Source organism: Exophiala oligosperma (genome assembly GCF_000835515.1).
Source record: "Exophiala oligosperma strain CBS 72588 unplaced genomic scaffold supercont1.10, whole genome shotgun sequence".
Classification (NCBI taxonomy): domain Eukaryota; kingdom Fungi; phylum Ascomycota; class Eurotiomycetes; order Chaetothyriales; family Herpotrichiellaceae; genus Exophiala; species Exophiala oligosperma.
Genome location: NW_015622827.1, coordinates 370,164 through 397,569, shown reverse-complemented (window position 1 = coordinate 397,569; position 27,406 = coordinate 370,164). Strand labels below are relative to the sequence as shown.

The 27,406-nt window shown below is 51.7% G+C and overlaps 9 protein-coding genes across 9 annotated transcripts; 3 read left to right on the top strand and 6 right to left on the bottom strand.

Annotated features, from left to right (window-relative positions):
• Positions 1–181: 181 nt before the first annotated feature.
• On the top strand, positions 182–2,576 carry PV06_09329 (uncharacterized protein). The gene is made up of 3 exons (XM_016410766.1): positions 182–691; positions 762–1,392; positions 1,460–2,576. The coding sequence occupies exons 1-3, from the start codon at positions 386–388 to the stop codon at positions 1,900–1,902; spliced, it is 1,380 nt and encodes a 459-aa protein (XP_016258573.1). The 5' UTR covers positions 182–385; the 3' UTR covers positions 1,903–2,576.
• On the bottom strand, positions 2,509–8,427 carry PV06_09328 (uncharacterized protein). Its single transcript, XM_016410765.1, has 6 exons — positions 8,084–8,427; positions 7,172–8,033; positions 5,516–7,119; positions 4,815–5,465; positions 3,428–4,760; positions 2,509–3,322 (listed from the first exon to the last, which is right to left on the bottom strand). Exons 1-6 carry the CDS (start codon positions 8,233–8,235, stop codon positions 2,777–2,779), a joined length of 5,148 nt encoding a protein of 1,715 aa, XP_016258572.1. The 5' UTR covers positions 8,236–8,427; the 3' UTR covers positions 2,509–2,776.
• Positions 8,428–11,854: 3,427 nt separating this feature from the next.
• PV06_09327 (uncharacterized protein) lies at positions 11,855–14,044 on the bottom strand (the record flags this gene model as incomplete). The annotated part of the gene is made up of 3 exons (XM_016410764.1): positions 11,855–12,982; positions 13,039–13,515; positions 13,604–14,044. The coding sequence occupies 3 exons, from the start codon at positions 14,042–14,044 to the stop codon at positions 11,855–11,857; spliced, it is 2,046 nt and encodes a 681-aa protein (XP_016258571.1).
• A 568-nt stretch (positions 14,045–14,612) lies between these two features.
• PV06_09326 (uncharacterized protein) lies at positions 14,613–15,776 on the top strand (the record flags this gene model as incomplete). Its single annotated transcript, XM_016410763.1, has 1 exon — positions 14,613–15,776. One exon carries the CDS (start codon positions 14,613–14,615, stop codon positions 15,774–15,776), a length of 1,164 nt encoding a protein of 387 aa, XP_016258570.1.
• PV06_09325 (uncharacterized protein) lies at positions 15,263–18,598 on the bottom strand. Its single transcript, XM_016410762.1, has one exon. It carries the CDS (start codon positions 18,225–18,227, stop codon positions 16,389–16,391), a length of 1,839 nt encoding a protein of 612 aa, XP_016258569.1. The 5' UTR covers positions 18,228–18,598; the 3' UTR covers positions 15,263–16,388.
• Positions 18,599–18,735: 137 nt separating this feature from the next.
• On the bottom strand, positions 18,736–19,598 carry PV06_09324 (uncharacterized protein; the record flags this gene model as incomplete). Its single annotated transcript, XM_016410761.1, has 1 exon — positions 18,736–19,598. One exon carries the CDS (start codon positions 19,596–19,598, stop codon positions 18,984–18,986), a length of 615 nt encoding a protein of 204 aa, XP_016258568.1. The 3' UTR covers positions 18,736–18,983.
• Positions 19,599–20,078: 480 nt separating this feature from the next.
• Positions 20,079–21,872, bottom strand: PV06_09323 (amidophosphoribosyltransferase; the record flags this gene model as incomplete). The annotated part of the gene is made up of 1 exon (XM_016410760.1): positions 20,079–21,872. One exon carries the CDS (start codon positions 21,870–21,872, stop codon positions 20,079–20,081), a length of 1,794 nt encoding a protein of 597 aa, XP_016258567.1.
• Positions 21,873–23,536: 1,664 nt separating this feature from the next.
• Positions 23,537–25,374, top strand: PV06_09322 (uncharacterized protein; the record flags this gene model as incomplete). Its single annotated transcript, XM_016410759.1, has 2 exons — positions 23,537–24,870; positions 24,927–25,374. The coding sequence occupies 2 exons, from the start codon at positions 23,537–23,539 to the stop codon at positions 25,372–25,374; spliced, it is 1,782 nt and encodes a 593-aa protein (XP_016258566.1).
• On the bottom strand, positions 24,995–27,272 carry PV06_09321 (uncharacterized protein). The gene has a single exon (XM_016410758.1). It carries the CDS (start codon positions 27,076–27,078, stop codon positions 25,987–25,989), a length of 1,092 nt encoding a protein of 363 aa, XP_016258565.1. The 5' UTR covers positions 27,079–27,272; the 3' UTR covers positions 24,995–25,986.
• Between the last annotated feature and the right edge of the window lie 134 nt (positions 27,273–27,406).

Below are 27,406 nucleotides of genomic sequence, written 5' to 3'. Positions count from 1 at the left end.
TCCTCGCCTCTTTGTAGCACTGTTGTGATGAGGTGAGATGGACGGAGTACAGCATGGAGTAAATAATACTATAAAAGGAATGAGGGCATGAAGAGTGTCCCCCTCTGGCTTCTTCTGACTAACAAACTCTTCTCAAGCACCCGATATTTTCCCGTATCTTTTATTGTCTGCGGGTCTCGACGATAATTAATTCACGATGCTGGCACATGGGATTGTCGTCGATCGGGTACTTACGAAAGCGAGAGACGGCGAGCTCATATTTTGTTGAGACAGTGAGTCACTGGTAGGACCGGAGAGACTGCCTCGACCCAGTATCGTCTGCCACAGAAATGCTTCAGCCATAAATCCGTTCCCCTTCCTACCAGCACCACGATTCCCAATCACAATGGCCTCGCATCGACTCCTTCACCTGCCCAGGGTACAATCCCTGACACGAGCGTGTGCTTATGGAGCTCAAACTGCTCCGAGACAGACCTCTCTCCGTCCTTTTCACTCGACTACAACTCTTCGCACCGATGGTGTATTCAAGGCACTTACAGAAATGCGTGTGCGCAAGCCGTGGATCGAGGCATTGCGAGAAAGAAGAGAAGCAGAAAAGAACCCAGTGTCTACACCCGTGGAAAATGTGAAGCCAGACCTGACACCTAAACGGATGTCCGATAGCTATGTCAGCGTGGTGCTGCCGTTGTCCGTCAGTGTTCCCCCAATGATATATATCTACTCATTCCCTTACTTACCAAATGTTCTGTTGTAACTTGTAGAAAGACCCATGGATGCTTGACACATATGCAAATTCCGCCGGACAGATACGCACTGGTACTTTACTGATGGACCTTGACGCTCTGGCCGGGGTGGTCGCGTACAAACACACCGGCGAAGGCGTTACCACTGTGACGGCTGCTGTGGATAGGATTACCATTAAAAATCCGATCCGTGAGATATGCGACTTGCAGCTCAGTGGCCAGGTGTCTTTTGCTACTGGTAGGAGCAGCATGGAGATCACTCTCCAGATCGCCAAAGCACCAGAAGAAGGCCAACAGGTCGCCCCAGAGGATGTCTTCATGACGTGTGCTTTCACCATGGTAGCGCTGGACCCCAACACCAGGAAACCCATCAACATTGCCCCGTTGGAGGTCACCACCCCTGCCGAAAAGGCCCTCTTCTCCAAAGGTGAAGAGAACTACAAGAGGAAGAAGGCCATGAAATCCTCGCACATTCTCGCCAAAGCCCCCGACGCGGAAGAATCTTCACTCATTCACAAAATGTGGACCGACTCTCTTGCCTACGCAGATACTCACAATCCCAAGAATCAACCTCAAAATGTCCTCGCCATGTCCAAGACACAAATCCACAGTACTCAAATCATGCAACCTCAGATGCGCAACAGGCACAGTAAGTCTCTCCACTCTTTTCCATCGAGGTGGATGCCGGACCCTTTCGCTGATGAATTTATCTTCAGACTTTATGATCTTCGGTGGTTTCCTCCTCAAAACCACCTTCGAATTAGCATTCACTTGTGCCGCTGCCTTTTCACATACTCGACCGAGGTTCATCAACCTTGATCCCAGCACCTTTGAAGAACCCGTGCCAGTAGGATCGGTTCTTTACGTCGCGGCGGGGGTGTCGTACACCGAGCCAGACCCCAGCGGTGGGACACGTATCCAGGTCATGGTTCGAACGCACGTGCGCCCGGTCGAACATCAAGACAAGGAACGCAAGTCGACGGGGACGTTCTTCTACACTTTCTACACACCGTCCGATGTCAGTGTCCTGCCACAGACTTATAGCGAATTCATGGGCTGGGTGGCAGGTCGACGCAGAGCACAGAATTTGGCCGCCACACTTGCCGCGGATCCTCACCAGTTGCTTACGACGTCTCAAGCCGAGCCATTGACAGAATGAGGTAGTCGCAGTTCCCTTGCTCCTCGAAGGCAGAACAGCGTTTCGGAACAAGTCATCGCCGTCGCTATCGGCAGATTTGATATACCAAAGTGTGTGAGCCCGCCACAAGCCTGTGCACTCGTGGTGATCACAGTTCCTACGACATGGCTTCCGACGGAGGCGCGTCCGCCGATTTATATGGGTAGGAACGTGATTATCCCTAGTCCCTAGTACGGAGTGCCAATGTCGAGAGGAAGCCACATTGGTAGCAAACCTGACTCGACGAGTTGTGAGTCAGTCAAAAAATGCGCGATGGTTGCTGATGTGGTACTCTGTGAGGACAAAGCATGTGGGCTTTTGTTTGTCCACGGCGTGTTGCAGACGATTGTGACCACCACTCCAAACGAGATTCAAACCGACTCATCAACCCTTGGTCAAAGTGCTGCTGCGCATACATGACCGAGAAAGGATGTTTTCAAGTGAACAAAACAGGGACATCATAGTAGTCGACAAGCTAGAAGTAGGATATCGAAGTGGAAGTGGAATTGTGTCCCCCATGCGAACGCCCGAACTTCAGACTTCTAGTATGGTTGTTACGGGGCCCTCAGCGTAGGTCTTTCTGCCTTGGGCCATACTACCATCTATAGAGGTGAGAGGACTATATATCTACGGTATATACACTTCGTACAATTCCCGAATAACACTCTTTCCACGGCCCTTTCACTGACTCATCCGTCGCCCCATTGCTCCCGCGACTCCACTCCATCATTGGCGATGTGTTTTGACCTCTTCCGAGTATGTTGAGCCCTCCGAGACATAAAATGGCGCCGTCCGCAGCTCGACGCTGCATCTTGCCCCAGTCTAGTTCGCGCGTAACGTGATGCAATCCGACTGCTCAGGACGGGGTCATCACTTTCGGTCGCACGTAAATCCCAGCTTCGCCTTCGATGAGCAGAGAATCCTGGCAGATGAGATTCCAAGGATCCGGAAACAGGCACAACTGCGGTCGAGGAGGGTCCGAGCCGAGTCCGTAGACTCGGACCAGGATGTACGCATCGGTCTGGGAGGTGGTGGTGGCCGCTGCCGGCGACGGCTGCGGCGGCGTGCTCGGAATTCCTCGCCCCGAGTACTTCTTCGCCATGGAGATCTGGTTGTTACTCAGGAACGTTGGGCAGTGTAGGCCGCCCAGGGTAGATTTGACCTCCAAGTGGTAGGTGACGATGTCGTTTTGTTGGTCGCTTGGACTCTCAAAGTTTGGGACGTGCTCGCTCAAATACTTGCGCAGGCGCCCGTGGGTGTCGGCGTAGGTGAAGTCGGCAAAGTCCTTTTCGCGGAAGTCGTGGCTGAATGGAACATTCGGAAAGGCTTTCGCCCGGCCTCTACTGGTCCAGTTCTCTGGCGTGAAGAATGGTGACAGCTTGTCTTCCAGAAACTTGTATACCTAGACAAAAGCTTTCTTTAGTCTGCTACAAGAAAAAAACAAAAAAACAAAGCTGGTTCTTGATAATAACATGGATGGGGTATGATGTACGTTGAATCTACTCACCAGTTGTTCTCCAGCAAATCCAATCTCATGTGGTATGGCCGCAGATGGGGACTCCTGAGGAGCGACAAAGCCGCTTCCACCACCATAGCTGCTCCTGGGAGGTCGTCCAGACGACCTCTTGAAATTCGATTGTCGAAAAACATTCGTGGGGGTTCTAACAAATGAAACGTCGGGTAAAGAATGGTTCGAAGAAGATGGTGATGGCGCATCATCATCATCATCATCATCATCATCATCCAAATCTGCTTGGACCTCTGCCAAGTTGTTGGCAATATGGCGCGACGTTGCTGCTGACGTATCGTTTGACCCCGATAAACTGCTGCCCCCGCCGGTATCTGGGTTGTTCGAAAGAGACTGGGGAATTGGTGAATTGAAGTTGAATTCAAAGGCGGTGGCTTTGCCGCCGAAGGCGGGCACTGGAGACGTGCCGGGAACTGCTCCCGAAGGAGGAGGAGGAGGAGGAGGAGGAAAAGGAGGGGAGGGAGTAGGAGGCGTAACCCAGTTGCGGAAGACCTCGCGAGTAGAGTCGGACAGCTTTGCGTCAATCACGCTTGAAGTCAAGCGCACAATGTTCTCGTCCGTAGCAGTCTCCGCCTCGTCTGTAGCGACAACATCTGATCTTGCCCTACTGGTGAAGGCAGCCTGGCCGCCCAACCGTTTTCTCGTTGAGAATGGCGAGGAGATGGCCGTATCATTGCGTACTACTCGTCGTCCCTGTGAGCTCGGCGTTTGTGGAGGCCTGCGTTGCGGTGATCCCAAAGATTCTTCGTCTGAACCACGACTACTCGTATCAGCCCCCTCTTTGCCGATGTCCAAGCTTTCGAAAGCCAGTCCGAGGTCGTCGCTAGGGTCTTCAATGTGCAAACTTTGGAAAGCCAAACCGAGGTCGTCGCTAGGATCTTCAGCAAGTGCACCGTTATCGGACTCTTCGTCCTGGCTGTCCTCGGCCACAACCTCAACGACACTTGTTGGATCGGTCTTGATACCTGCTCTTTCGAGTCGTTCGATGAACTGCTCGACTTTCTCGGTTGTGAGGACTTTCACAAGAAGTTCGCGATTGGCGTCTTCCAAGTCAAAGTGCTCCGCGAAACGTTCTGATAATGGGACTATGATGTCCATGGTCTCTGAATCTCGCCGGATCTTGATATGTAGTTCTTCGTCTGCGTCTAACATGAGGACCTCTCCCTGCTCATCGCGGCCGTACCTCTTTATGCTGGCATCAAGAACGTATCGCCTGACGGTTATGTCTGGAACCCGAAAAACCCTCATGTTGCTAAGCCTCGCCGTCACCTGCTCGGCTCGCCGTCCAAGTTTGTTCTCATGACGCACGATGCTTGCTCCTGTCAGCTATGAACCTGCGCCGCGGAAGTTATACAAAAGTACATACCCAATGATGTATCGACTCTGCCTTCGGAGCCTATCGCTAAGCGCAGGATCCGCTACTTCGGATGTATCCCCTTGGTCTGGTTGATTCTGATTCTCTTCTTTCCGGACGCTCTGAGACAAACGCTTGGAGTCCATCGACAACTTTTTGAAAACGTTGTGCATTGATGATTTGAAGAGTTTTCCAGTCACATCAAGCAATGGCAAAAGTCCCTCGAATTTTGATTTCAGAAAGTTCAAGTCCGCAATCCAGAACGTGTCTTCGGCTCGGAGGAATTGTGCAGCTTGCGTGGGATCATTGGACTCACTTTGAGTGACTGGAAAAATGTGAAGCGGAAGCAATCGTTGTCTTTGAGCTATTGATAGTGAAGCCTTGTCTAGGAAGGAGTTCAGAGCAGGCAACATATTCCGGCGCAAAAGCTTGGTTCGGTCAAGCTCTTCTGTTGACTCCATGCCTTCAAGCTCTGAGATTAAATCATCAAGTCCTGCGTCCCTGACTTTCAAAAGAGCCTGGAAAAGAATGTCACACCCACGATAGAGTCTGGAGAGAACAGCCACCTTCGTGCAGGGAAACGATGCCCCCCAGACACACTCGTTCGGCAAAACCCACCCTCCAGGATCGACGTATATCAAACTTTCGGTATGGAAACTCGCCCTGGTTCATTGCTGTGAGCAGCTACCACATCCCAAAAGGGTTTTACTCACAGTTTTGAGCTATCCAAGCCTGGATATGCTGCAATGGCTTTGTAAACAAATGTAGCCATTGCCCTCACTGGTCCCTGGTCATTGCTTTCTTTCAACGCCCGGAGCTGTTTCACAAAATAGTCCGGCGAGAGCTCAGTCTGTACTCCAAATTTGCGGAGAAAGCCCCAGTCCGTGTTTTTCGGACCAACCAGCTGTAGAACAGGGAGAAGACCCAGGCTGACAGGTGACAAAGACGGCAATATCGTCTCGCACAGTTTCTGCACACCTTGATCGGTGCTTACCTCAATGTTGCTGATATCCTCTGTGAGTGTTTGAGCTTCCCGGGTGTGCGAATCTCCAAACGTATCACCATAGCCTGAAGGATATTGCGTCTTCAGAAGCCAGAGAAATTCCTTCGATCCATTTCTCATCAGAATATGCCTCATTGCATCAGAGAGTCGTCCACCTGAATGAAGAGGAGGTAACCGGTCTACTCCTTCTATACTGCATAAAAATTGGAACCAGCTTTGTCTTTCGTCTTGCTTTACGCTATCTTCGTAGTCTGGATGAAGCCAAATGATACCAGCAAAATCGTCGGCAAAAAGCCGTCTGAGAGCCCTTCCTTGTGTCCCAAAAGGAAGGTGGACTCTCTCCCGGTATCGAGTAGTAAAATTGGAGTCAAGGAGGCGCAGGCGGAGTGATTTGCCATGTCGAGGTTGGTAGCGAGCGCGGAATATGTACATCGCATGCGAGATAAGGACTTCCAAAGGTGGCAAGTCTTCCATTGTTGCATGGGAATCGAGTATCATCTTGCATATCTCTGTCTCATCACATGATTTGACACCTAACAGTTGGTAGAGCTGTCTGCGGTCATGATCACAGGCAGCCGATGCCTGAACGAAGCAAAAGTGGAAGCCAGTGGGGAGGACGATGCGGCGACCCCGATCCATAAAGACCTTTTCAGTTTCGCAAGAAGCACCAGATACCCATGAGCCGTCATCCAACGGGATGATCTGCAGAGATCTGAAGGCCTGAAATTCGGGTGAATTTGACTGATAGTCTCCGTTTGAGAAATGATTGCAGAGAAGATTCGCAACGCGGGAGTGCCATTCTGTCGCCTTTGATGTGAAACTTTCCATATTCGCTGAAATATATTGGTCCAACAACTCCACGAACTGCGAAATCTGGAACGGATTGACACCCAGTATGGAGAGCGCCTTTGCTGACTTGTCAGAGTAGGCATTCGATCTCACTCGCTGAGCGTATGTGCCCTCGGTGAGAAGCAGTCCACCAGTGGCGTCACGAAACTCATCTGATGCAGTCAGACAATCCCGAGGCACCAGGAAAACACTGTCTTGCAACTCTGTTCGGATCAGTCGCCTCGATTGCAGTTTTTCGATAGTCGAGTCAGCAATCTCTTCCATAAACGAATCGTGAATAGACCCCAGAGAGCCCAAATATTCGGGCCAACCAAACCTCATTTGAGATTCCGCCGATGTTGCCAACTGTTTGAAAGCAGAGGAGAGCGCCTCGGGCAAACACCTCTGGAGGAATATATTCCATCTTCGGTCGCCATCAATATTTTTTCGATTGGCAGTCAAGACAAAATCTGCATGAATAATGAACTGCACCACTTTTTAGGATCGACTTGTTTCGCAAGAGCGGTCAAGGTCCTACCTGAAATCCAAAAGAATTGACCGGTAGGTATGCATAGGCCTTTTGGCGTTTGACAAGGGGTTTGTGGTCCTTGTGTGGGAAAGCAAGCACAATTGTCGTTTCATCGCTGCCCGGCTGAACTTGAGCGCTAGGTCGACGTGGAGTCTTGGCCTTATATGTGCTTCGAAATATGACATGGTCCATCTTCGCATGGAGACGGCCGTCGATCCATGTCTCTATTCTTTCACCCTTGGTCCCTAACTGTTTGAGCCGTCCAAGCTTCTCAAACGGCTGTCTATCTGAGACATGCAAATTGATCACTTTGATCTTTCGGCTAAACAGTAGGAAGGTGAAATCAAATGAGGCTATGTGCCAGCGCAATTTGGACATGTCAAGATCGGCCTTGAATTGCAGGGTGATTGATGTCCCAGGGAAGTTGTGTGTTTCGTCCTCCAGCCAAAAGGGCAGGACCATGCCGACGTTGCCGAGACGTCGCGTATCCAGTTTGAAAGAATACACACCCGAATGAATGGTAACAACGTCTGCAACTTTGAAAATTGACTTGAAGCCAATGCCTTTTTCCCCGATAGTGTCATTCTGACTTGCCTTTGAACTGTTACCCACTGCACACAGCGATTCCACGTCACCCCTGGTGAAGCCCTTTTCGTTGGTCTTGTAAGTCAAATCACGTCTGGTCAGGTGAAAGTCGACGCGGGGTGTTGGAGGACATTTGCTGTCATCCGCGTTCGGGGAGTTGCTCCTCAGATCACGGCTGGTCAAGTTGGAGTCGACGCGGGGTGTTGTAGGATATTCGCTGTCATCCGCATTCTGGAGCAACTCCCAGAAAAAGTGAGTGAGATCACCGTAGAGGTCATCAGAAAGGCTGCAAATTTGGTCAGCGGGGGTCTCTGGTGCGTTGGTGCGTGGAAATACATTTGCAGTGCATTGGAAAGGTCGCGAAGATTGATGTCATTCTCAATATCGATGGTATCGATGGCATCGCTGGCGACGTGACGTCGGGTCCAGAATGATTTGATATGTCTTTTCGCTTCTGCGCGGGTTGGCATGGCTGCGCGGGTTGGCATGGCTGCACTGTGAGTGTACTAGGATGCTCGAGAAAAGAATGACAAGTAAGCTCTTCACACCACACAATAACTGAAATGTCCAAACTCAGCCGAACCGGAGCTTGCACTTCAGACGACGAGGCGAATGGATGGGAAAATGGTGAAGCAGACATTGTCTGGCGAGGTACGCCGTTTTGTACATCTCGGTCTCCTTCCATCCGAGCCGCAAGGCGAGAGAAGTGCTGGTAAGGCACGAGCTCCTGGTTTCGTTTAGTGCATAGATGTGTGGTAGAGATCTGAATCTTTGGGCAGACTGCTGGCTCGTTGAGCTTGAGTCCCGGACAAAAGATAAGAGTACTGCCTTCGAGATTCGTCCATGTGAGCATGCTAGCCAGCCCTCGCCGTGTGCTGGCCTTCTGGACCCCAAAGATGTGGAGTATAGGCAGCCACAGGGGCTGAGACCGCATATCTTGAGACGACTACCATGAGCGCCGACCCGATCATGAGATTATGGTTACAGTTGAGAGGAAAGGGGGGGAGGGATGAAGTAGGTGGGATTTCATGGCAGAATGCACAACTAGCGGGATCGTCGGCAAAGTATACCCCATACATAGATTCACTCGCGAAAGGATCCCAGAGAGGAACTTGCAGGGATGGAAATTACGTCGTATGAGAAACTGGTGGATTGAAGTTCTCTCTCTCGAAAGGCGAATGTCTGTCCTCGTATGTATGGAGTACAGAGTAGATAGAACAGGGTTTGGTGGTCAGAGCCGGGTCAAACGGCATGGGCGTTCCGTTGCTAGTCCAGGCACCACTACGCTAAACCCCGGCCCTCGTGGCTGTGGGGACTCCCGACTCGTCAAGCGTGAAGCTACAGTAGACGAGGTACTGTAGAATGTTCGATAGCAGGCACCTGTGGATACTGGGCTACCGTACTCTGTACATCTTCACGAAAGACCCCCTGCAGCGAGGCAATTTCGCAATCTGCCAGATGTGTTGGTGCCAATCGAAGGGCAGGTGTAGACGAATGCTCGGATGCCTAGATTGGCCCCCGGTTGGTCTCTGGGAGTGGGAGGGCTCGGTGACGCCCAGCTAATGGCTCAGTACAGAGTTCAAGCACGGAGTGACGCAGCTCCCGCGCACCCTCTAGGGTCAGACAGCGTTATCTACACCTAACTGTCTTTGGGTTGGATGGATGAAATGTGCCTTGACCCAGGCCGCAGCCTGGCTGGCAACGGCTTCTGAGCAAGGGATCGACACCGGCGTGACAAAGCGGTCCCGTGATGGCTCGATCATGTGCCAGAGTAGAGCAGCCTCGCTCTTTTCGCTCAAGGAAAATGGTAATAGACGAAGCACAGCTTGGGGTGTATACAATAGATATATACATGTCGGTATTTTACAATAGGCAAGATGTTGAATACAGAATACTCCCTCTGGCGCCGCTCACGACCCATCTTCTATCTTTCTAAAAGGTCCTCGCTTGATCTATTCAGTCAGACCTTGACAAAAAACCTCCTCCCACCCCTTCGAATCCTCACGGCGAGCACAAACGTGGTGCCCGCGATACAAAACACTCCCGAAAAGACTTTGAGCCCGGTCCAGCCGCCGTCACCGCTCAGAATGGCGCCGTTGATGGGGTTTGTGGTGAACCCGCCGACCGCGGTCACGAACAAGACCACGCCGGTGCGCCAGCCTATGTCGGCGAAGTTCATGGGCGAGATGGCCATGACCAGGTGTGCCAACAGCGACACGTACGCGGCCGACGAGAAGCCAAAAAGCACGGCGAACGCCACGACGCCCGCGGTTGTGGTGCTGGAGGCAATCGGCAACCACAGACCCAAAATCCAGATCCCAGAGAGATAACACACGGCCACAAAGACGTTGTAGGGGCCGAACTTGTCGCTGGCGAACCCGGCCGACAGTCTGCCGAACAACGACGCCGCGTTGAGGATGGGCAAGAGGTATTGCGTGAGGTTTGGGGAGATTCCGGCCTCGAGGGCCTGGAGCGGCAGGTAGTTGATGGGTACGAAAAACCCGTAGCTGAAGCAAAAGGCGCCGGCCGTGACGAGGAGGAAATCCACTTCCGTAAAGGGTTTCCGGAGTTGCGTGGCGCTCACCTCGTTTGGGTGAGGAGGTTGAAAAGGTCGGACTGTCAGGTTGGCCACCACCAACAAGAACAGCATGAGGAAGGCCGAGACTCGCATGGCCCATCCGAAGCCGACTTGGCGGATGAGATGTGAGACCATGATGGGGAACACGACACCGCCGCTACTCGAGCCCGTAAAGAGGATGCCGAATGCCGCGCCTCGTTTGTCGCGGCTGAACCAGCCTTGGACGGATGAGAATGCTGTAATATCAAAGACATCAGCCTAGGTACTCATCCACAGTAGACGATTTGCTAATGATGCGATCATCGAACCCGCTAATGAGGGTTGTTGTGTGTGTGGACCGAAAAAGCCGTACGTACCAGGTTGGAAAATTGCAGAAACTCCAATGGCAGAACATACACCTTGAGCCAACAGGATTTGGTAATACTCGGTCCCCAGTGAAGCCATCATGACTCCAAAGACGTGCAAGAAAGTTCCTCCCAAAAGAAGCCAACGTGGACCGTAGTGGTCGTAGATGATTCCGACGATGGGGCCCTGCGTTTGGTCTTGTCAGTCGAGATACTTCGTGCAACGCGACAAGAACAAAGATGAACTAGGACGGTGCTATTTTCAAAGGACAAGGGCGGGAGAAAGGCAAACGAAGTCAACATACCATGCCCATGATGAAGAATATTTGTAGTGACGGGATCCACGAAATGGTACTCGGAGAGTACTCTTTCAGCAAAACATTTTGGTAGTATTCTTGAAAGACACCGATGCCTGTACAAATAGTCATTCAGTCAGTCTCGGTACGATACTCCCATGTAGCCAACGTTGATGTGAAACACTTCGTCCACGCATGAGTGGTGGGTAACACGTACTATTCAACCACCCGAAACTGCAGAATGAAGTACACCATGCACCGAGAACGACGAGCCATGCCGTCAATCCGGGTGCCTCGCGTCCTGGTGGTTTGGCAGCTGCATGCTTTTCGACGTCTGCATGCGCTGGTTCTGATGAATGGTCCTGAGAAGATCTTGTGTCATTCGTAAGGTTCTTCTTCTCGTTGAGTGAATTCGAATCCGAGGGGCTCGTAGACTCTTTTTGAAGACTTGACGTCGCCATATCGGAAGCCATCGTCTGGGAGGTCGAGCTCAACGCGAGTAGAGACGATTAATATACCAGGTTGGAACATGGCTACTAACTCGCGGCTTCCAATACTTTATACCTTCACAACAGTGTGATTTCCTTTTCGCATCATGTGTTGACACCGAGATATAGGTCCGAGTACGGAGTGCCTTACGATATCGTTGATGGTACTTGCCCGAAGTAATAGTGCTACTGAATAGAAGCGAGTCGTACTGGTCGATCGATCGGACTTTGCTTGTACTGTTTGATTGTGGGTTCTTCGGGCACGGCCTTATTCTTCGGCGGGGGTCCCGCTTCCACCTTGCCACCACAAAAATGGCAGCGCAGCTGTCCAGTACACACTCTTGCCAGGCCGAATAACTAAAACTACCGGCCCTCATAGCCGATGTTTAATCCGTAAGAAGCTAGAGAAACGATCCTGGTCCATCGTACTGATACCCCTGAGCCAAAGTTGTCCAGTCGGGCCAGTTTTCATCACCGATATCGAATCCTAATCCACTGAACTCTTCAGTATTAGCGAAAAAGCCATCCGTTGGGTCGCTATCGGGCGGTAGAGATGTACCATCTCCGGTCGGGTTCAAAGATGGATCGACGCTGGAGTTAGTACGCGAAGGATTCCCATGCTGTGTTCTACTTCTCACAGACAACGCTTTCAACTTGAGAGCTTCCAGCACCGCAGACTTCGGCCCGTACCCGGACGTGGTTTCGTGCCACAACTCGGTCGAGAACAAGGTATCGACAGCACGCCATGCTCTACCCGTGCTTGGCCCGTCAGGTTTGATACATAAATGCCACAACACGTACATCGTGACATGATATTGCGGGTACGCTTTCTTCGCCCACCCGTAAGGCTTTAGCAGCTCATCTCCTTCTTCAAGTCTCGGCTGCAGGAGTTCGAGCGCTTCCTGAAGGTTCTCTTCGGTTGCAAAATCTTCGCTTCGTGGGCTTGAATGATGTTGTAACAAACTCCACTGTTGGCGCGTGACGAAGTCGACCTTGCGTAGGAGCCACGAGGCGCAAAAGAGAGTCATGCGCTGCTGTGGAATGACAGGGTTGCAGTATCTCAAGCGCTCTTGAATTCGTTCTCTGCTCTGGTCGAGGACACTTTTGCGCACGTCTTCGCTAGGTGCCACCCCTGGAGATGAATACGATGAAGCAGCGAGTGCGGATAGTCTCTGTGCAGCCTTGACTAATTCAATGTTGATCAGGTCGAAAGTCATGCCTGTCCAGCCTTTTCTTTCCGGCGGGAGTTCTTTCATGTCAGGATAAAGGTCAGCGTCGTCGACGTTGAGAGGCAAAGGGACGTCGCACGACAGCAGGAGATGCTCGGTGTCTTGGAGACCATAGTCTTCCCCGGCACGACCGTCTCGACTGAGCAGATGCCACCATAGACGGCGTCGGATTTCGGACTCAAAGGGAGATAGACCCAGTCGAGCACCGTCACGATGTATGCCTATCGACTGAGCCAGACGGATGGCAAGACCGTTGAGAACCCAGACACCCCTGCCTCGATTGTTGACGCGAAGTGCTGCCTGAATGTGCATTAGTAAATGACCGCCATTGAATGAGACAGACCGATTCCGCATACCAGGTATATCGCCAGTGCACGAAGTGATGTCACAGTCGGTTGATCTAGGTAGTCGGCTTGTGCGAGAGCTTGTTCTAAACCAATTTTGAAACTGAGAAGATGGGGAGCTCTTTCGCCTCCTAGAATAGGATAGGCGTCTGCCTCGTCGAGTGCTACCACCGCACAATAGTATATGGCAAAACACAGAGCATGATTGTCCAAGGGTGCTTCGTTGGGTTTGTCGACGGTCGAAAACACCTTGGCCTCATCGGTGGGAACGTGCAATAATTTCTGGCAAGCATCACAGTCCACATTTGTAACGTAGACATTCCACAATCTCATCGCCACTGATTTGGATGGATGAAAAGTGCTTGGTGTCTGCGTAAAGAAGGGAGAAGAGACAATACCGAGAGCACTAAAGGGGGAAATTGATGGGTGTTCAGTTCGAGGAGTTGGCGTTGTAGCCTGGTTTGTCAGGGCAGATCCAATATGGTGCTCCTGTAATTTGCGTGAGCATGGTAAGTATGGTGGAGAAGCGACAAAATCAAGAGCGTCAACGGAATATGGACACCCCGTAAGAACTCACCTCTTCTAGAACCCTTGACAAGAGAATCTCATTGAAATACTGACTCGAAGACCCCTCCTGGACGAGAATATCGTCCCTTATCCTTTCGCCAGAATCGCCAGTTTGCATGCGGGGTGTAGTTACTGTGCTCCCAGAGGCCGGTGCACTCGATGTCGCAACTGATGAAGTTTGGTTTCTCGCGTCCTTCAGAGACTTCTCGAGGGTGGAAACTCGTGATGCCATCTCCTCCATCATGGTCATCTTGGTCCTCCTGCTCCTGGGGCCCGAAGCCGGGTAGGAACATTGCTTATCTGACCGAGTGCATGCCGTACATGGGAGCTTCTTGTCACATCGAATCTTTTTGCGATTGCAATTGAAGCATGAGCGGAGGTTCGAGGTTCGCCGACCCCTTTGCTCCGCGGTGCGGTGATCTGAAACTGCATCATCTGTATCCAGGTCCATCATCAAAGTGAAACGACAATCATCCTTCGGCAAGTAGAATATGTCTCTGGGAAGCGTGGGTTCGTTAAAGGTGGATGTCTGGTGGAAATCAATGAACGAAATGAAGCGAGAGCATTGGAGGCCCGAAATGGGTTAGCCCGCTTTCCTTTTTTGGTTGAACTCCGCCACGTTACGGTCTCGGTCTTAAAATTCGGTGGTTTGAACGCCACCAACATCTAATTTCACTCTATATGTTCCCACGGCTTATGTGGATGACAGTACTCAGTAGGTACATCATTGACGGCTCTACTTTTCATCTATGGCAGACCCTACTTCCTTAACTCCGTGTGATGCGGCTCCGTTGTCCACACACGACCCGGAACCAACCTCGAGGATACATAAGAAGCCATGGACTTATCAGGGATTCATCCTCAGACCTTCCAGACCAATATAATCCCCTCTCTCGACTTCGTCCACTGTAGCCTGACTGAAGGCCGCGAACATAAGTGTTCTGGTCCTTCGAACCTTCCATCACAAGTGGTCGTTGAAGTACACCAACACCTCTCCGGTTGAAAACCATAGCGTCAACATGGCATCTTCAAACTCAATCCCCAGCAGAAGCACGACCATCCCATCCACCCACCGAGCGCTTTTGCTTAGCTCGACCCGCGATCCATATGACATCAGCGTGGTCTCGAACGCAACACCCCAACCGACGCCCGGCAGTGCCGTCATCCGCATCCTCGCCTCAGGGGTCCTGACATACAACAACAAAGTATACAGCGGCAAGAAACCGTACCCTTACCCGACACCGTTTGTGCCGGGATCAGGTTCCATCGGCCGCGTCGCCTCCGTCCATGAAGACGCCACACGTCTCACGCCCGGCGTGCTCGTCTTCTTCGACTGCTTCATCCGTGGCCGCGACGACCCGGACGCCCTGATCCTGTCGGGCCTCTCGTCGGGATTCACAAAGGGCAGCACCGACCTCATGGTCGGCGCCTGGCGCGACGGCACCTACGCCGAATACGCCAGGGTGCCACTCGAGAACTGCTTCCCACTCGACGAGACCCGGCTGTGCACCGAGCTGGGTTATACCGTCGACGACCTCATGTACCTGTTTACCGTCTCGGTACCGTTCGGGGGCCTCCGCAGCGTCGACCTCCGCGCCGGCGAAAAAGTCATCGTCACTCCCGCGGCGGGAATGTACGGCAGCGCGGCCGTCGTGGCGGCGCTCGCCATGGGCGCGAGAGTGGTGGCCGTCGGCCGCAACCTCGACACGCTGAACGTGTTCAAGTCCTGGCCCGCGTACAGTGAGGAAGGTGGTCGGTTAGACATCGTTCAGACTACGGGTGACGTCGACGCGGACGTCGCGTCACTGACGAAAGACGGCACAGACATGGCCGATGTGTTTTTTGACATTTCGCCCGGCAAAGCCATCGGGAGCCCGCATTACAAGAGCTGCATAAGGGCCCTCCGTCGCGGCGGGAGGGCCAGCTACATGGGCGCGCATTTCGAGTTGCCCTTGCCCGCCATGACTATGACGTTGAACGACATCACCTTCAAGGCCAAGTGGATGTACGAACGCGAGGACGTCCGGGCCATGATCAAGCTGGCCGAAAATGGGTTTTTGAAGCTCGGTGAGAAGAACGGGATCAAGACCGTGGGCAAGTTCCCTCTGGAAAAATTCGCCGAGGCGTTTGATGCCTGCTCCAAGATGAGCGGACCGGGATTGCAGGTGATTATTGCGCCGTAGATGGACAACGCGTTGGCCGAGGAGATGTTGATCTTCGTATGACTTGGTTCAGACGGGTACGTCCAAAATTGACTGTTGATGTTGAAGGAGACGACGTCCAGAGCGGATGTTCAGAATTAATAATGTTAAGATTTTGGACTCTCGTAGCAACGCGAGTCCTTTCGAATCGTAATGGATATCATACTAGATACGACCGCTCCTAGTCTATTCCGTACATGAATGATAATGTGTATCCTCCGTACGTAGTGTGATGGATGTCGAGCAAACCAGTTGTCAGTCGTCTTTCTCGATATCAAAATGATGTAGATGTAGTCGATGCCCAACTTGAAGTGTGGCCATTGATGTTGCTCGTTTTGTATCTTTTTCAACACAGATCTTGAAATGACCAAAAAGATCCCGAAACTCATCACCTCCCTGAATGTGGTCAGAAATGTTGCTGGTTTCTTAAGAAAACAAAATGCATGTTTGATCATTCATCGACAAAAAATGTCAAAGTGTAGTCGCTTCTCTCTCTCTCTCTCGCTTAACTCGGTAGAAAAATGACTTTCTCGTTTCGAGTCTTGCTCAAAGATAATCCAAGAACGACATTATCCTTTTCTTGTCCTGTCTCCATCAATCGTCATATCTTCGACTCCTCCGTCGTCTCTGTCGATCGGGGTCTCTCTGTTGTTTCCGTCTTCTCCTCTCGTCGTCGGTGTCCATGGGTGGGTACCCTTCGGGCGGTGCACTCATCCTGTTACTTCTCCTCGGTGGAGGCACAGCACCCAGAGGAGGCGACATTCCACCGCCATTCGCGTGATCCTGCCTTCTCGACCTTCTCTTCTCATGTTTGACGTTTGGTGGTCTCAGGTCCGTGACGTAATCAAAAACCCTGGGACTCTGCCTGAGTAGAACCATTTCCGTCTCACTCAACCTAGCCTCGGGGATCTTATCCTGTCCACCCTTTTTGTTTCCTCGACCACCTCTGTCCGTCCAAACGACCATCAACCCATCGGGTCCGTTACCCGGTACGTGTTCGGTGTCAAAGGTCCAATCTCGTAACGCCGGAGGATCGTAGATACCTCTGTCCTGTACGCCAGGCCCCTGTAGACCCAACCTCGCCCTCACACTCGCGTGGATATACTCGTTGGTGTTCTTCAACCTTTTCCCCGTCGTCCTCCCATCGGGGTCGACGCGGTAGTACGCGCCGGGCGTCCTCGTCCTCGCCCCCGTGAAAGAATACAAGCCCTTGAGACTGTTGTAAATCTCCCCCCAACCCCACCACCTCGTTTTCTGGCCGGTACTCTTGTAGTACGCCCTGTTCTCGTCCCACTGGGTCATGAGGAAGTTTGGCCGAAAATCCAAAAACGGTTCCAACTTGCTCATCATCCACGCGAGAGTGATGTTGGCGAGTTCCTGGTCCTCGTAACCCCCGCCGACGTTGCTGTGCACCCCGCTGAACCAACACTGCACCAGGTTCGTGCGGTCTCCGTCTCGCTTCTCCCACACGGCGGGCGCAAAGGGACCCCGACGCTCGTCCAGCGCGAGCGCCTGGAACGCGTTCTCCACGCACGGGTTCAGCCGAGTGTCGTAAAACTCGTACTTGTGCATCCCCCGGGCCTGGAGACCCAACGACTCGAGCCACCCGACCCGCGGGATACCCAAGCTACCCACCGTGTCCCAGCAACAAATGGCCTTGATAGGGACGCTCACCGTCGTGAGCCCCATCCGGACCAGCTCGTGCACGTAGGCCTTGTCGAAGGGCCCCTTGTCGGGGAATGGTGTGTCGGGGAATTTCGATACGTACCTCTCGTCGATGCGGTGTTCCCAATCCTCGAAGATCTCGTTGAAGAAAGGCAGACCTGCGCGTGTCAGCAGGCCCAGGTCACCGATCATGCCTCCGACGCTCCGGGCCGTAAAGGCGCCCCTGGAGAAGCCGATGAGGAAAATCTCGTCGCCAGGTTTCCAGTTGATAGCGATGTAGGTGTAGGCCTCGCGCATGTTCTCCTTCAAGCCCATGCCCGTGGCGCCGCCCACCGCGCGCGCCGCCGCTCCCCCGCTCGTGCCCACGCCGGCCTGGTAGTTGACAATCTGGGGGATGCCGTCGCGCGACGTGTCTTTGATCGCCCATCCGATGCGGCTCACGTTCGACGGCGGCTGTTTCGTGCCGTTGCGCAGGATCCCGTTGTCCGCATCCAGCCACGTGCCGTCGCACGTCACGATGAGTCGCTTGCGCGGGCCCTGGAGGGGTCGCTCGAGGGTCCCGGGCATCGGTCCCACAGTCGATGAGAGCGGAGGGGGCTCGAGTCGCGATTGTGGTCGGCTGGTGGGCGCGACGCTCAGAGGCGGCGGGGGAGGATGATGCGCAAACACGGCAGATCCATGTGCGCTGTTAGGATACCCTGGCGGAGGGATCGGTGGTGCCAGGCCGCTGGCGACCGAGGATCTTGCATTGGGAGGAGGACGCGACATTATTTGGGCTTAGACTGCGCACACACTGTACGGAGGAGTAGGATGATCGTGGTCTGTGCTATGAGATCTTGCGCTATGTCATGGTACGCAGATCTGTAGAGCTGATGTATATGATTTCTTCGTGTCGTGCTTCTCAAACTTGTAGTGGCCGTGTTATTTATGCTTCAGCTCCCTCTTGTTTTCCCTTTTCTCAGGCAATTATCGAGCGCAGACAAGGCCGCCGTCGTCCAGAAATGCGCCTTTGCAGTGTCGCTTCCATCGACTCGGGCTGTTTACTGGGCGATGCGCAACATTTGCTGACTGACGCGGGTAGAACACATGCGGGAAACAAGACATAAGAAGGCACAAAAGAAACAGAGACAATGAGATTCATTTTACGGAGATGAAGTGGAATGAAATGCGAAACGGCGTACGAGGAAATACGACTATTGATTGCATGGCTTCGTTCTTCCCATGTCATGTCATCCCCAGCCTGCGACTTGTTGCATCCCCCACCAACGACGAGCACCAATTACAAGTCCATAAACAATCCCAGCCTCTTCCACCATCGCCCTCTCTCTTGGTGACAAGTCAATCCCGTCAACAACACCGCCCTAGGACCCCGTAGTAGTTCATGCAGAGAGGCTGGTGGTCCTTTCGCTTAATCGACATTCCGCATCTATCCGTATTGGTTCATTCCTGCTAATCTTAACAACTCCTTCTCAAACTCCTCAGAGACATCGAGCCATCTGCGACTCCTGTCCCCCAAATCCCTTGCTAGGCTGGAGAATAAGTCATATAAAGACCTATCGGACATGGGTTGTAATCTTCGAACCACTCCAGGTGACTGTCCGTGCTGCTCATGGTCAAGCTAATCAGGCCCGGTACACAAAGCGACGAGCCGACGGTGTAGGCATTGCCTGGCTGCATGCTCACTGAACATGGAAAACCGTGTGGATTTGCTTGAAGCGGTTGGTTGTTGAACGTGGTGGTACCGGCAATCGCCCCGTTCCCGAGTGCTGAAAGAGAGAAATGGAACGTGCCAAATCCGATCAATTTGAAGTATGACGTGCTAAGTTGATTCTGTTGAGGGAAGAGAAATTGCCATGTGCACATCTGTCCTGAACGCTCTTCTGGGACGTCGAAGTTGAAGACAACAGACATGTCATTGGCGCTGATATTTGGTGTGAGTGTATTCGGATACGCGATATTGGGATGGCTTGATGAGATCGGGATCATCAGGTGAGGATAATCAAAGCCAGGAATAGCTGGTAAGAGCTCAGGACATGTCAAGCTCGAGTCTACATCTCGGCTGATGGCAGCGGTGTCAAGGGCTGGCAGAGCAACAATGCCCCGGAGCAAGCTCGCAATCAGGATGAGAACGAGATGCATGTTGGCAATACAGGAGACACAGAAGGAGCAGGTGAGAAGGTCCGAGATCCAGAATTGTAGAGACTGGGCGTCTGCTGAGGCGGCTTGATATATAAGAAGGAAGTTTGGGAGTTCACAAGATCGGAACAAGCACACCAAGCCCAAATATGAGTTGCGAGGAAGGGACAATAGGAGGTCAACAACAGCAAGAACAATGGTCATTCGTACCACCTGCAATGGCAGCGGCTGTCGAACGATTTGGAAGCGCTGGCATCTGCATGGCAATGATCTTCTATCCATGGCGCTGGGTCGCTGACAGCATGGTCAGACGAAGAGCATCACTTTCTTCTGCATTGTCAGCAGTCCTGTCATGTTGCTAGCTCTGCCTGGGTCACTGGTACAAGGTACAGAGAACAAAATCAAACAGGAAAACCTCCCTCATGCAATTCCATCATGCAATAGGTTCAGAATACTCCCAACTCCAGAGGCCTATTTGCAATATCAACCAGGGAAATCTCCTAGATTGTGCAGGCTGATATCCATCCGATCCCGAACACTCGGACTTTCGTCCTCCTGTGATGGTGCTGGTGCCGTTTCCGCTGCCGCGTCGTGACCGAAGGCATCAGATCCATTGACATGAACGGACGATCTCCGCGCCTCGCCGTTTGCTGCTGGCACTACCTTGCCTCGTTCTGTGATGACAGCTCCATTGGCGGCCATGTTGATTTGATCCTCTCCTGCCACGCCTTGTGCAACAGCCCGTCGCGCCTCATCCATGACTTTAAGGCGCCGAGTCTGGCCGCGCACTCTCTCCAGATGATCGAAATAACTTTGGTTAACTGGAGTAATGTAAGAGCCACAGAAGACGCCCACCTCAAAATCATTGGGCGCATCTTGGCTGTGAGCTTCTCTCGCCGCGTCCACGCATGCAGCTTTCAGGTCGTCCAACGTCTGGAAAATGACACTGTCTGCACCAATGTGCTTGGCAATTGCCTCGGTCCCGTGATGGTTGTGTGCAACCAACTCGAATGGTGATGCCAAATCGATCCCGTAGATGTGGGCGTGGGTGATGGGTGGTGCACAACTGGCGAAGTGGACCTTTTTGGCGCCTGCTTCTCGTGCCATGGTTACAATTTCTCGACTCGTTGTACCTCGCACAATACTGTCGTCCACTAGAAGAACATTGCGGTCCTTGAACTCCATGGCCATCGCGTTCAATTTGCGCCTCACTCCTTTTTGCCTTGCTTTCTGCTCGGGCATAATGAAGGTCCGGAAAACATATCTGTTCTTGACAAATCCTTGACAGTATTCCTTGTCCAACGCTTTCGCCACCACAGCTGCTGAAGTGACTGATGTCTCGGGAATGGGGATGACCACATCAATGTCAGCCAGATCTTGAGGACTAAGCACTCTTCTGACCTCCTCGGCAAGTCGGGATCCCATGTGTTGTCGACTGCGATGTACACTGATACCGTCCATGACTGAATCGGGTCGTGCAAAGTACACATACTCAAATATGTCAGGAGCATATGATCTCCTCTCTTGCACTTGTCGAAAGTGAGGCGCGTGGCCCTTCTGGAGGATAACGGCTTCGCCTGGGAGGATATCCCGGATAACATCAAATCCCAATTGAGCCAGAGCAACCGACTCAGAAGCCATCATGTAGTCTTTTCCATGACCATCCACCGAGTCTCTCGATCCAAGCACCAACGGTCGAATGCCATAAGAGTCACGGAAGCCGATCAGCCCATAGCCTGCGATCATGGCCGTACACGCCCAACCTCCCTGACATTTGTCATACATTCTGCTCAAGGCCGCAAAAACGTCGTCATCATTCACTCGTGCCTTTCCCGTCTCATTAAGTTCATTAGCGAAAATGTTCAACATCAACTCGCTGTCGCTGTCAGTGTTGATGTGTCGGTGAGCCTCCCTGTCGAGGTATCTTTTCAGCTCCGGGGCATTAATGAGATTGCCGTTGTGTGCCAGACAGAGGCCGTACGGGCTGTTGACATAGAAAGGCTGAGCTTCTGCATTTGCGCTGCTTCCAGCCGTAGGGTATCTCAGGTGACCTAGGCCCATAAAGCCAGGGAGGTCAATAACTCTTGAGCCATCATGGAAGACCTTTGCCGCCATTCCGTTCCCCTTGCACTGATATATTCTTCCACCCGATGCGCAGGTGGCGATACCACAGGCATCTTGACCACGGTGTTGGAGGAGGTACAGGGCTTCGTGTAAGTCGATAGCTGCAGATGTCGATGCCGAATTGGCGAGTATTAAAGCGAGAATGCCACACATGTTGAAGGGATGTAAAGACAACTATTGCACCGTTAGTTCTGTCCTAACGACTCAAAATCAAGATGTCCACGTGCGCCGCATATGCCCGATCAGTCCGAAGTGGTTATTCAACAAAAATGTTCAGTAGTCTAACATCTAAAAAAATAAAGTGGAATCATCCCACAGGCGAGTAGCAGGGAGAGGATAGGAATCAGGCAACATACTTATGGCATGTCAAGATGTAAAACGAATCGTAGAACTGATTGCAAACAGCACCCGCAACGACACTATCCCGCTAGTCTGAGGACTCGAGACTCGGTGCACTTCGGATCGTAAAGGAGGGTCGTCTAAGAGGAAGCGCAGAGGCTTTTCGGCGAGAGATGCTGTGATCGGCTGGTGTATATGGTCTCGGGGAGCCGTAGACACATCATGGTGAAAAGATTAGAGGAAGGCAAGTTCACGAAACTGCACTGGGGCGATTTTCTGGAGCGGTGCCGGCGACCAGACGACGACGGAGTGCATTGTGGTTGATTATCCGCAATTCTCTCCTTGTCAGTGGTTGGCGAGAATTTTCTGTCAAAACACCCAGACGAAAATCGGTAGCCCCACCATTTGCTATCGCTTATCGGCGTCTTCACCCGTCTATGACAATCTAAGGAAGGTATACCGAGGGAAGTCGGATCATTGTATTTCCGATCAAAGGGGAAGCTTCAGCCTTGCACACCAACAATATATCAATGCATCGCTAGGCCTGCAAAGAACCTTGGTATGCAATGTACTTATGGCATATGCTTGCTGTGAAAGATTTCCATGTGCCTTGCTTGCTTTGTGTACCTTGGCCCGGAGATGCAGGCTCATCTTCCACAGCAAATGCCATTTCCCTCTTACAAAGGACACAATCAATACTTGTTCTTCTTTGTACAGCATACCTTGAGCTTGAACAATGTGCTGGAGAAGTCAGTGGCGTCAAGAACCTGGAGACTTGTACATCTTTAGTCACCACCAGTGTCGGATGCTGCTTCGTGTTGTGTGCTTTCCTCGTATCAGAGGTTACTGTGCCCAACGCAAGTATATACTGTAGGGTATTGCTATCCGTGTACTATCGTAACAATGCGTAGGCTTCTTCTGGTTCACATCAGATTTTGCTTTGTCAATAAGGCCCATCACTCCTCACACATGTAGATCATTGTGGTAAGGTTCCGCCAGGACTTTTCCTTGCCATTGTCCCTAGTCGTTGGCCTTCCAGACGTTTTGATCGCTCTCTGCGTGCCTCATGCTTCAAGAGTGTTTGCTGTCCTCGTTGGTTCATATTTTCAGCATCACAAGACTGTCGTATTACCAGAATCCCCCTTTCCTTCTCTGGTTGATGAAGACAAATGACTTGAACGTGTTTCCCGTCTATGTCGAGCGCCCAAGAACTACTCCCTCATCATCCAAACTTTGGCAGGAAATAGAAGCAGGCTTTCAGAACTAGGTACAGACAACGATACAACTCAAGTGCCAGACCTCGCTCTTACTTGTCTGCACACGCAGATTATCTGAACAGGCAAAGGCTCATCGATCATCTGCCAGTCCTCAGCATTAGCTCAGCAGTTGAACATTCTGAACAAGTGGACAACTCAAACTTTCCTCATTCAACATCATCACGCAAACACAAATATATTGAAATCTTGGCTAGCGGCCAGATGGCATATCCTCCTGCGTATCAGGTCGAGGTGTATAGGGGCATTCTCGAGCTCCGGATGCTCAGTGAAGAAAAAAACAATAAGGAGGCAGCAACACCAACAGTGTCTCGAGAAATGGTTGATCTCACCGAAGATGAGCCTGATGGTAGCGCAGGATCGAGAGTGGCCGGTGACACAGAAGAGAATCCGTACATGATAGAAGATGACGGCGATGATGTCGAAAAGGTTCTGATAGTGGATAGGGACATCAAACTCCAGGATGTTGGATTTTGTTCCTGGAATGTTCAGCTCCGCGATGACAGCTTCATGAGGATAACGTCACTTGGTGTCGTCAACAATCGCCTGATTTGCATGTATGGGAGACGCCTAGTGCTGCCAAACAATGACATCAAAAGCGAGATGGTAATCTCTGAAGAGGGTGGAGAACTGCTTTGGTTGACACAGCTAGATGCACAAGGTAGAGAACGAGGTCTCGAAGTTCGGCGTGGTCCTCAAGAGATCAACAGCTTCTGCAATATCCTCTTCACGAATTTGCCGGAAAGTGTCATCAGAGAGTACCTCAACAACTCCAATGGCGACTATTTCTTTTGTCGATACAGAAGAGCTGTCTCAGCAGGTGTGAGAGAAGACAGCGGCCGCCTCAACAGACAGAAAAGCGGAATTCTCCAGGTAATCAGTCCAGAGGAGGCTGATGACGTTGAGATCACTCTTGGCCCTTGGCCCTCTCTTCGAGCAAAAGCCTGTGAAATTCGTGAAGCATTCCGAGGAAGGCGACAGATTGGACCAGCAAGAGCAAATCCCAACAGTTACGTCTTTGCCGACTTCTTCAGTGGTGCTGGCGGGGCGTCTCAGGGCGCGGTTGACGCAGGTCTGTCGCCCCTTTTTGCTCTCGACCATGATTGTCCTGCGGTGAAGACCTATGCAGAAAACTTTGCCCGATATGGGACGATGATATTCAACATGGGGGTCACCGAGTTCCTAAGACTCAGCAATTCATATACGTCTGAGACAGGGAGACCGACGCTGATCGACATTGCACATATGAGCCCGCCATGCCAACCATTTTCTCCGGCAAACACAACGCCAAATCAGATGATGAACGAGCTGAATGAAGCGACATTCATTACAGTCCGGGACCTCCTCGAAGCCTTCAAGCCTCGGATGGTGACTCTTGAGGAGACAGACGGGCTTCTCAACAACAAACACATGATGTGGTTCCGGTGGCTGCTCAAAACATTCAAGATATTGGGATATAGCGTTGTGTGGAGATCTGTCGAGATGGTCAACTACGGAGTAGCACAATCAAGGACGAGACTCATCCTTATTGCTGCAGGGTACGTCGAAACCAAATTTGCTGGCTGATGAGTTCATTGCTAACGTGCTCGTCTAGTCCTGGCGAATCGTTACCTCCTTTCCCTGAACCAACTCATGATGGGCCTGGTTTAAAACCGAGACCCAGCATTTATGGGGCTATTGGAAACATCACGTTGCCGCCTGACCAGCACTTGGGTCCTGTGAATGACTTTCCAGCACGAAAGCGTCCCTTGCCTTGGAATGGACTTGCTGGTACTGTGACGACGAATGGCGGAAGCAATAACTACCACCCAGACGGGTGGCGCAAATACACTGTGACCGAGTTAGCCGCCTTACAGACCTTTCCACCGACGTTCCAATTGCATGGCAGGGCTGTGACGCGGTGGAGGAAGCAGATTGGAAACGCAGTCCCTCCAGCATTCTCCCACGTCCTGTTCAAGTCAATTAAGGAATGGCTTTGGAATGCTGACCAGGCAGAAATCGGAGGTGCTGCGGTTGCAAGGGCTGAGGGTAGTCGGTTGTAGATGCCATTCTCATTGTCGTATTGTACAAAGGGCGAACAAGTCCAAAACTCACAGCATGGTCTGCTTGGATTTGAAGAGCGTCCAGATGAATAATGAAGCCCAGGTAGAAATGAATAGACCACTCCTGTCCAGGATGTTGTTGTGGCCTATTATACACAGATGGTCAAACGTATTGCATAGTTCGTAAACACTGGTATTGGTATGTGGTCGTACTTCAACCACAGATGTCACCGACATAACAGGAGAATGCCAACCCCCTATTGCTATCGGATTGAAGACTCACAAGCAGGCGCAACAGTCAGCCATGAAAGGTCATTGTCTTGGGCATCGCTGACGGTCATCGTCCTTGAATGCTAGGAGGCTCTATCGTTGCATCAGATGGCGACGGCAACGGCAATGGCAGCACCATTGATAAATTTGGTCGCTTCGTGGAATGCATCGTCCAGCGTTCATCAAAGTTTCAGCCGACATCGCGGTCGTGATATGTGGCCTTGTTGGTGATGCTTCCTCATGCAGCCACTCCTTTAGCATGTCGTAGATCCATGGCCATCATCTCGAAAACTTGTTTCGTCATTACTGCCATCGAAGCATAAAAGTGTAGAGAGCTCCTGCTCATGTGTCAACCAGGGTACTATCTAGGACATCTTTCCATTGGTTCCATCTTCTTTCAGCAAACCCAACGATTTTGGTGAGATGTTCAACATTAATGGCGGAACCTCCATTCTTCTCAATACGCACTATCGACAGTGCCTTTCCTTTCCCACTAGCATCTACGATGACGGCTCCAGTTTCCTCACAAGCTTCCTCCTCGAAACTGTCCATATCCATAAGAATCCAGTGCTCATCGTCAGTGTCGTTCGCGTTCAATAATCGCTCTTCTGGAAGAAACACTCCGAAGCTACTCGATACTGGCATGCCTCTCAAATTCAGCCTACGTGCATCTCCAATATCTGCCGAACACAGAATCCGTTCCCAATCGGGGTCCCACCACGCTTTGGGGAGTTTAACATCCTTGAGAGCTGCATGCATCGCTAGCCATGCTGCATCGAAAATAGAACCGCCATGACTGATGCACATCATATCGATGTACAACGTCCAGTAGGCTTTCAACTGCGGATCGCCAGTTATTCCGAGTTCAATATCTTGGGTTTCGGTAGGTGGAGTGTATAAGATCTCAAGATCAGTCGTTCTGACTAGTTTCGAGGAGTACATTGTCGACAGCAGACGTTGTGATATGGACTGAGCCTCCACAGAAGGAGGAGCATTAGCGGGATGCTTCGGCGAGCAACCAGTACCCAATTCAATGTTTGGCACCACAAGATTGTAAAGTCGAATAGCAGAGTATTCCTCCTCTTGACCTTTGTCTTGAAAGTGACCGTCTTGTACCGCTGAAGCCGATGGGGTGTATGACGAGGATGTTTTCGTTACTCTGAAATTGGGAATTTCACTGACTGGAAGGATCTCGGCCCTCACACCACATACGATTGTTGTGACTCCGATCTTGATTAAAGAGGATCCATTGCAATGGGCGAGTGAGCCTACATTGAGCTGAACAGGTCGAGGTTCTGAAGGTGCCCGATTTGAGGGACGTTTGGGAGGATTCTGTTTCAAATGCGCGTGGAGGAGGGCATTGGGTGAGATCAATGGCATCGCTGAGGGAGGTATGGAGGCTAGAGAACTCGGTGGAAGGGTTGCGGAAGGCATATTTGCCAGGCGAGAATCAGTATTCGCTCACGTCATGATTGGTATGAGGCTTGGTCGCTGTATCGTAGATGATATGTGTTCTTGGGGTAGCGATCACAAAACGCGAGTCCTTGTGCCATACTCCGTGAGTTGTCGCATTATCGCACATGAAAATATTCTGCCGGCAATTCACGCAGGTGGTGAGTGAGTCTTGGCGTCCGGGTGCGTTCCGAGGGTCATTCATCTACATCCCCAGTCCTCGTACTCGTACTCGTACTCACATAGATTACATGAGCATGAGGTATCTATTTCTACTAAGAGCACTCGTATTGCACAACGTGATGCTATT

Bases quoted from the DNA above. Each gene is read 5' to 3' on its own strand.
- PV06_09321 (XM_016410758.1), bottom strand. From the start codon at position 27,078: ATGCCTTCCGCAACCCTTCCACCGAGTTCTCTAGCCTCCATACCTCCC.
- PV06_09329 (XM_016410766.1), top strand. From the start codon at position 386: ATGGCCTCGCATCGACTCCTTCACCTGCCCAGGGTACAATCCCTGACA. The intron at 692-761 runs GTCAGTGTTCCC...TGTAACTTGTAG, and splicing joins GCGTGGTGCTGCCGTTGTCC to AAAGACCCATGGATGCTTGA. The intron at 1,393-1,459 runs GTAAGTCTCTCC...ATTTATCTTCAG, and splicing joins TCAGATGCGCAACAGGCACA to ACTTTATGATCTTCGGTGGT.
- PV06_09328 (XM_016410765.1), bottom strand. From the start codon at position 8,235: ATGCCAACCCGCGCAGCCATGCCAACCCGCGCAGAAGCGAAAAGACAT. The intron at 8,034-8,083 runs GTATTTCCACGC...CCAAATTTGCAG, and splicing joins CTTTCCAATGCACTGCAAAT to CCTTTCTGATGACCTCTACG. The intron at 7,120-7,171 runs GTAGGACCTTGA...AAAGTGGTGCAG, and splicing joins TCAATTCTTTTGGATTTCAG to TTCATTATTCATGCAGATTT.
- PV06_09325 (XM_016410762.1), bottom strand. From the start codon at position 18,227: ATGTCGCGTCCTCCTCCCAATGCAAGATCCTCGGTCGCCAGCGGCCTG.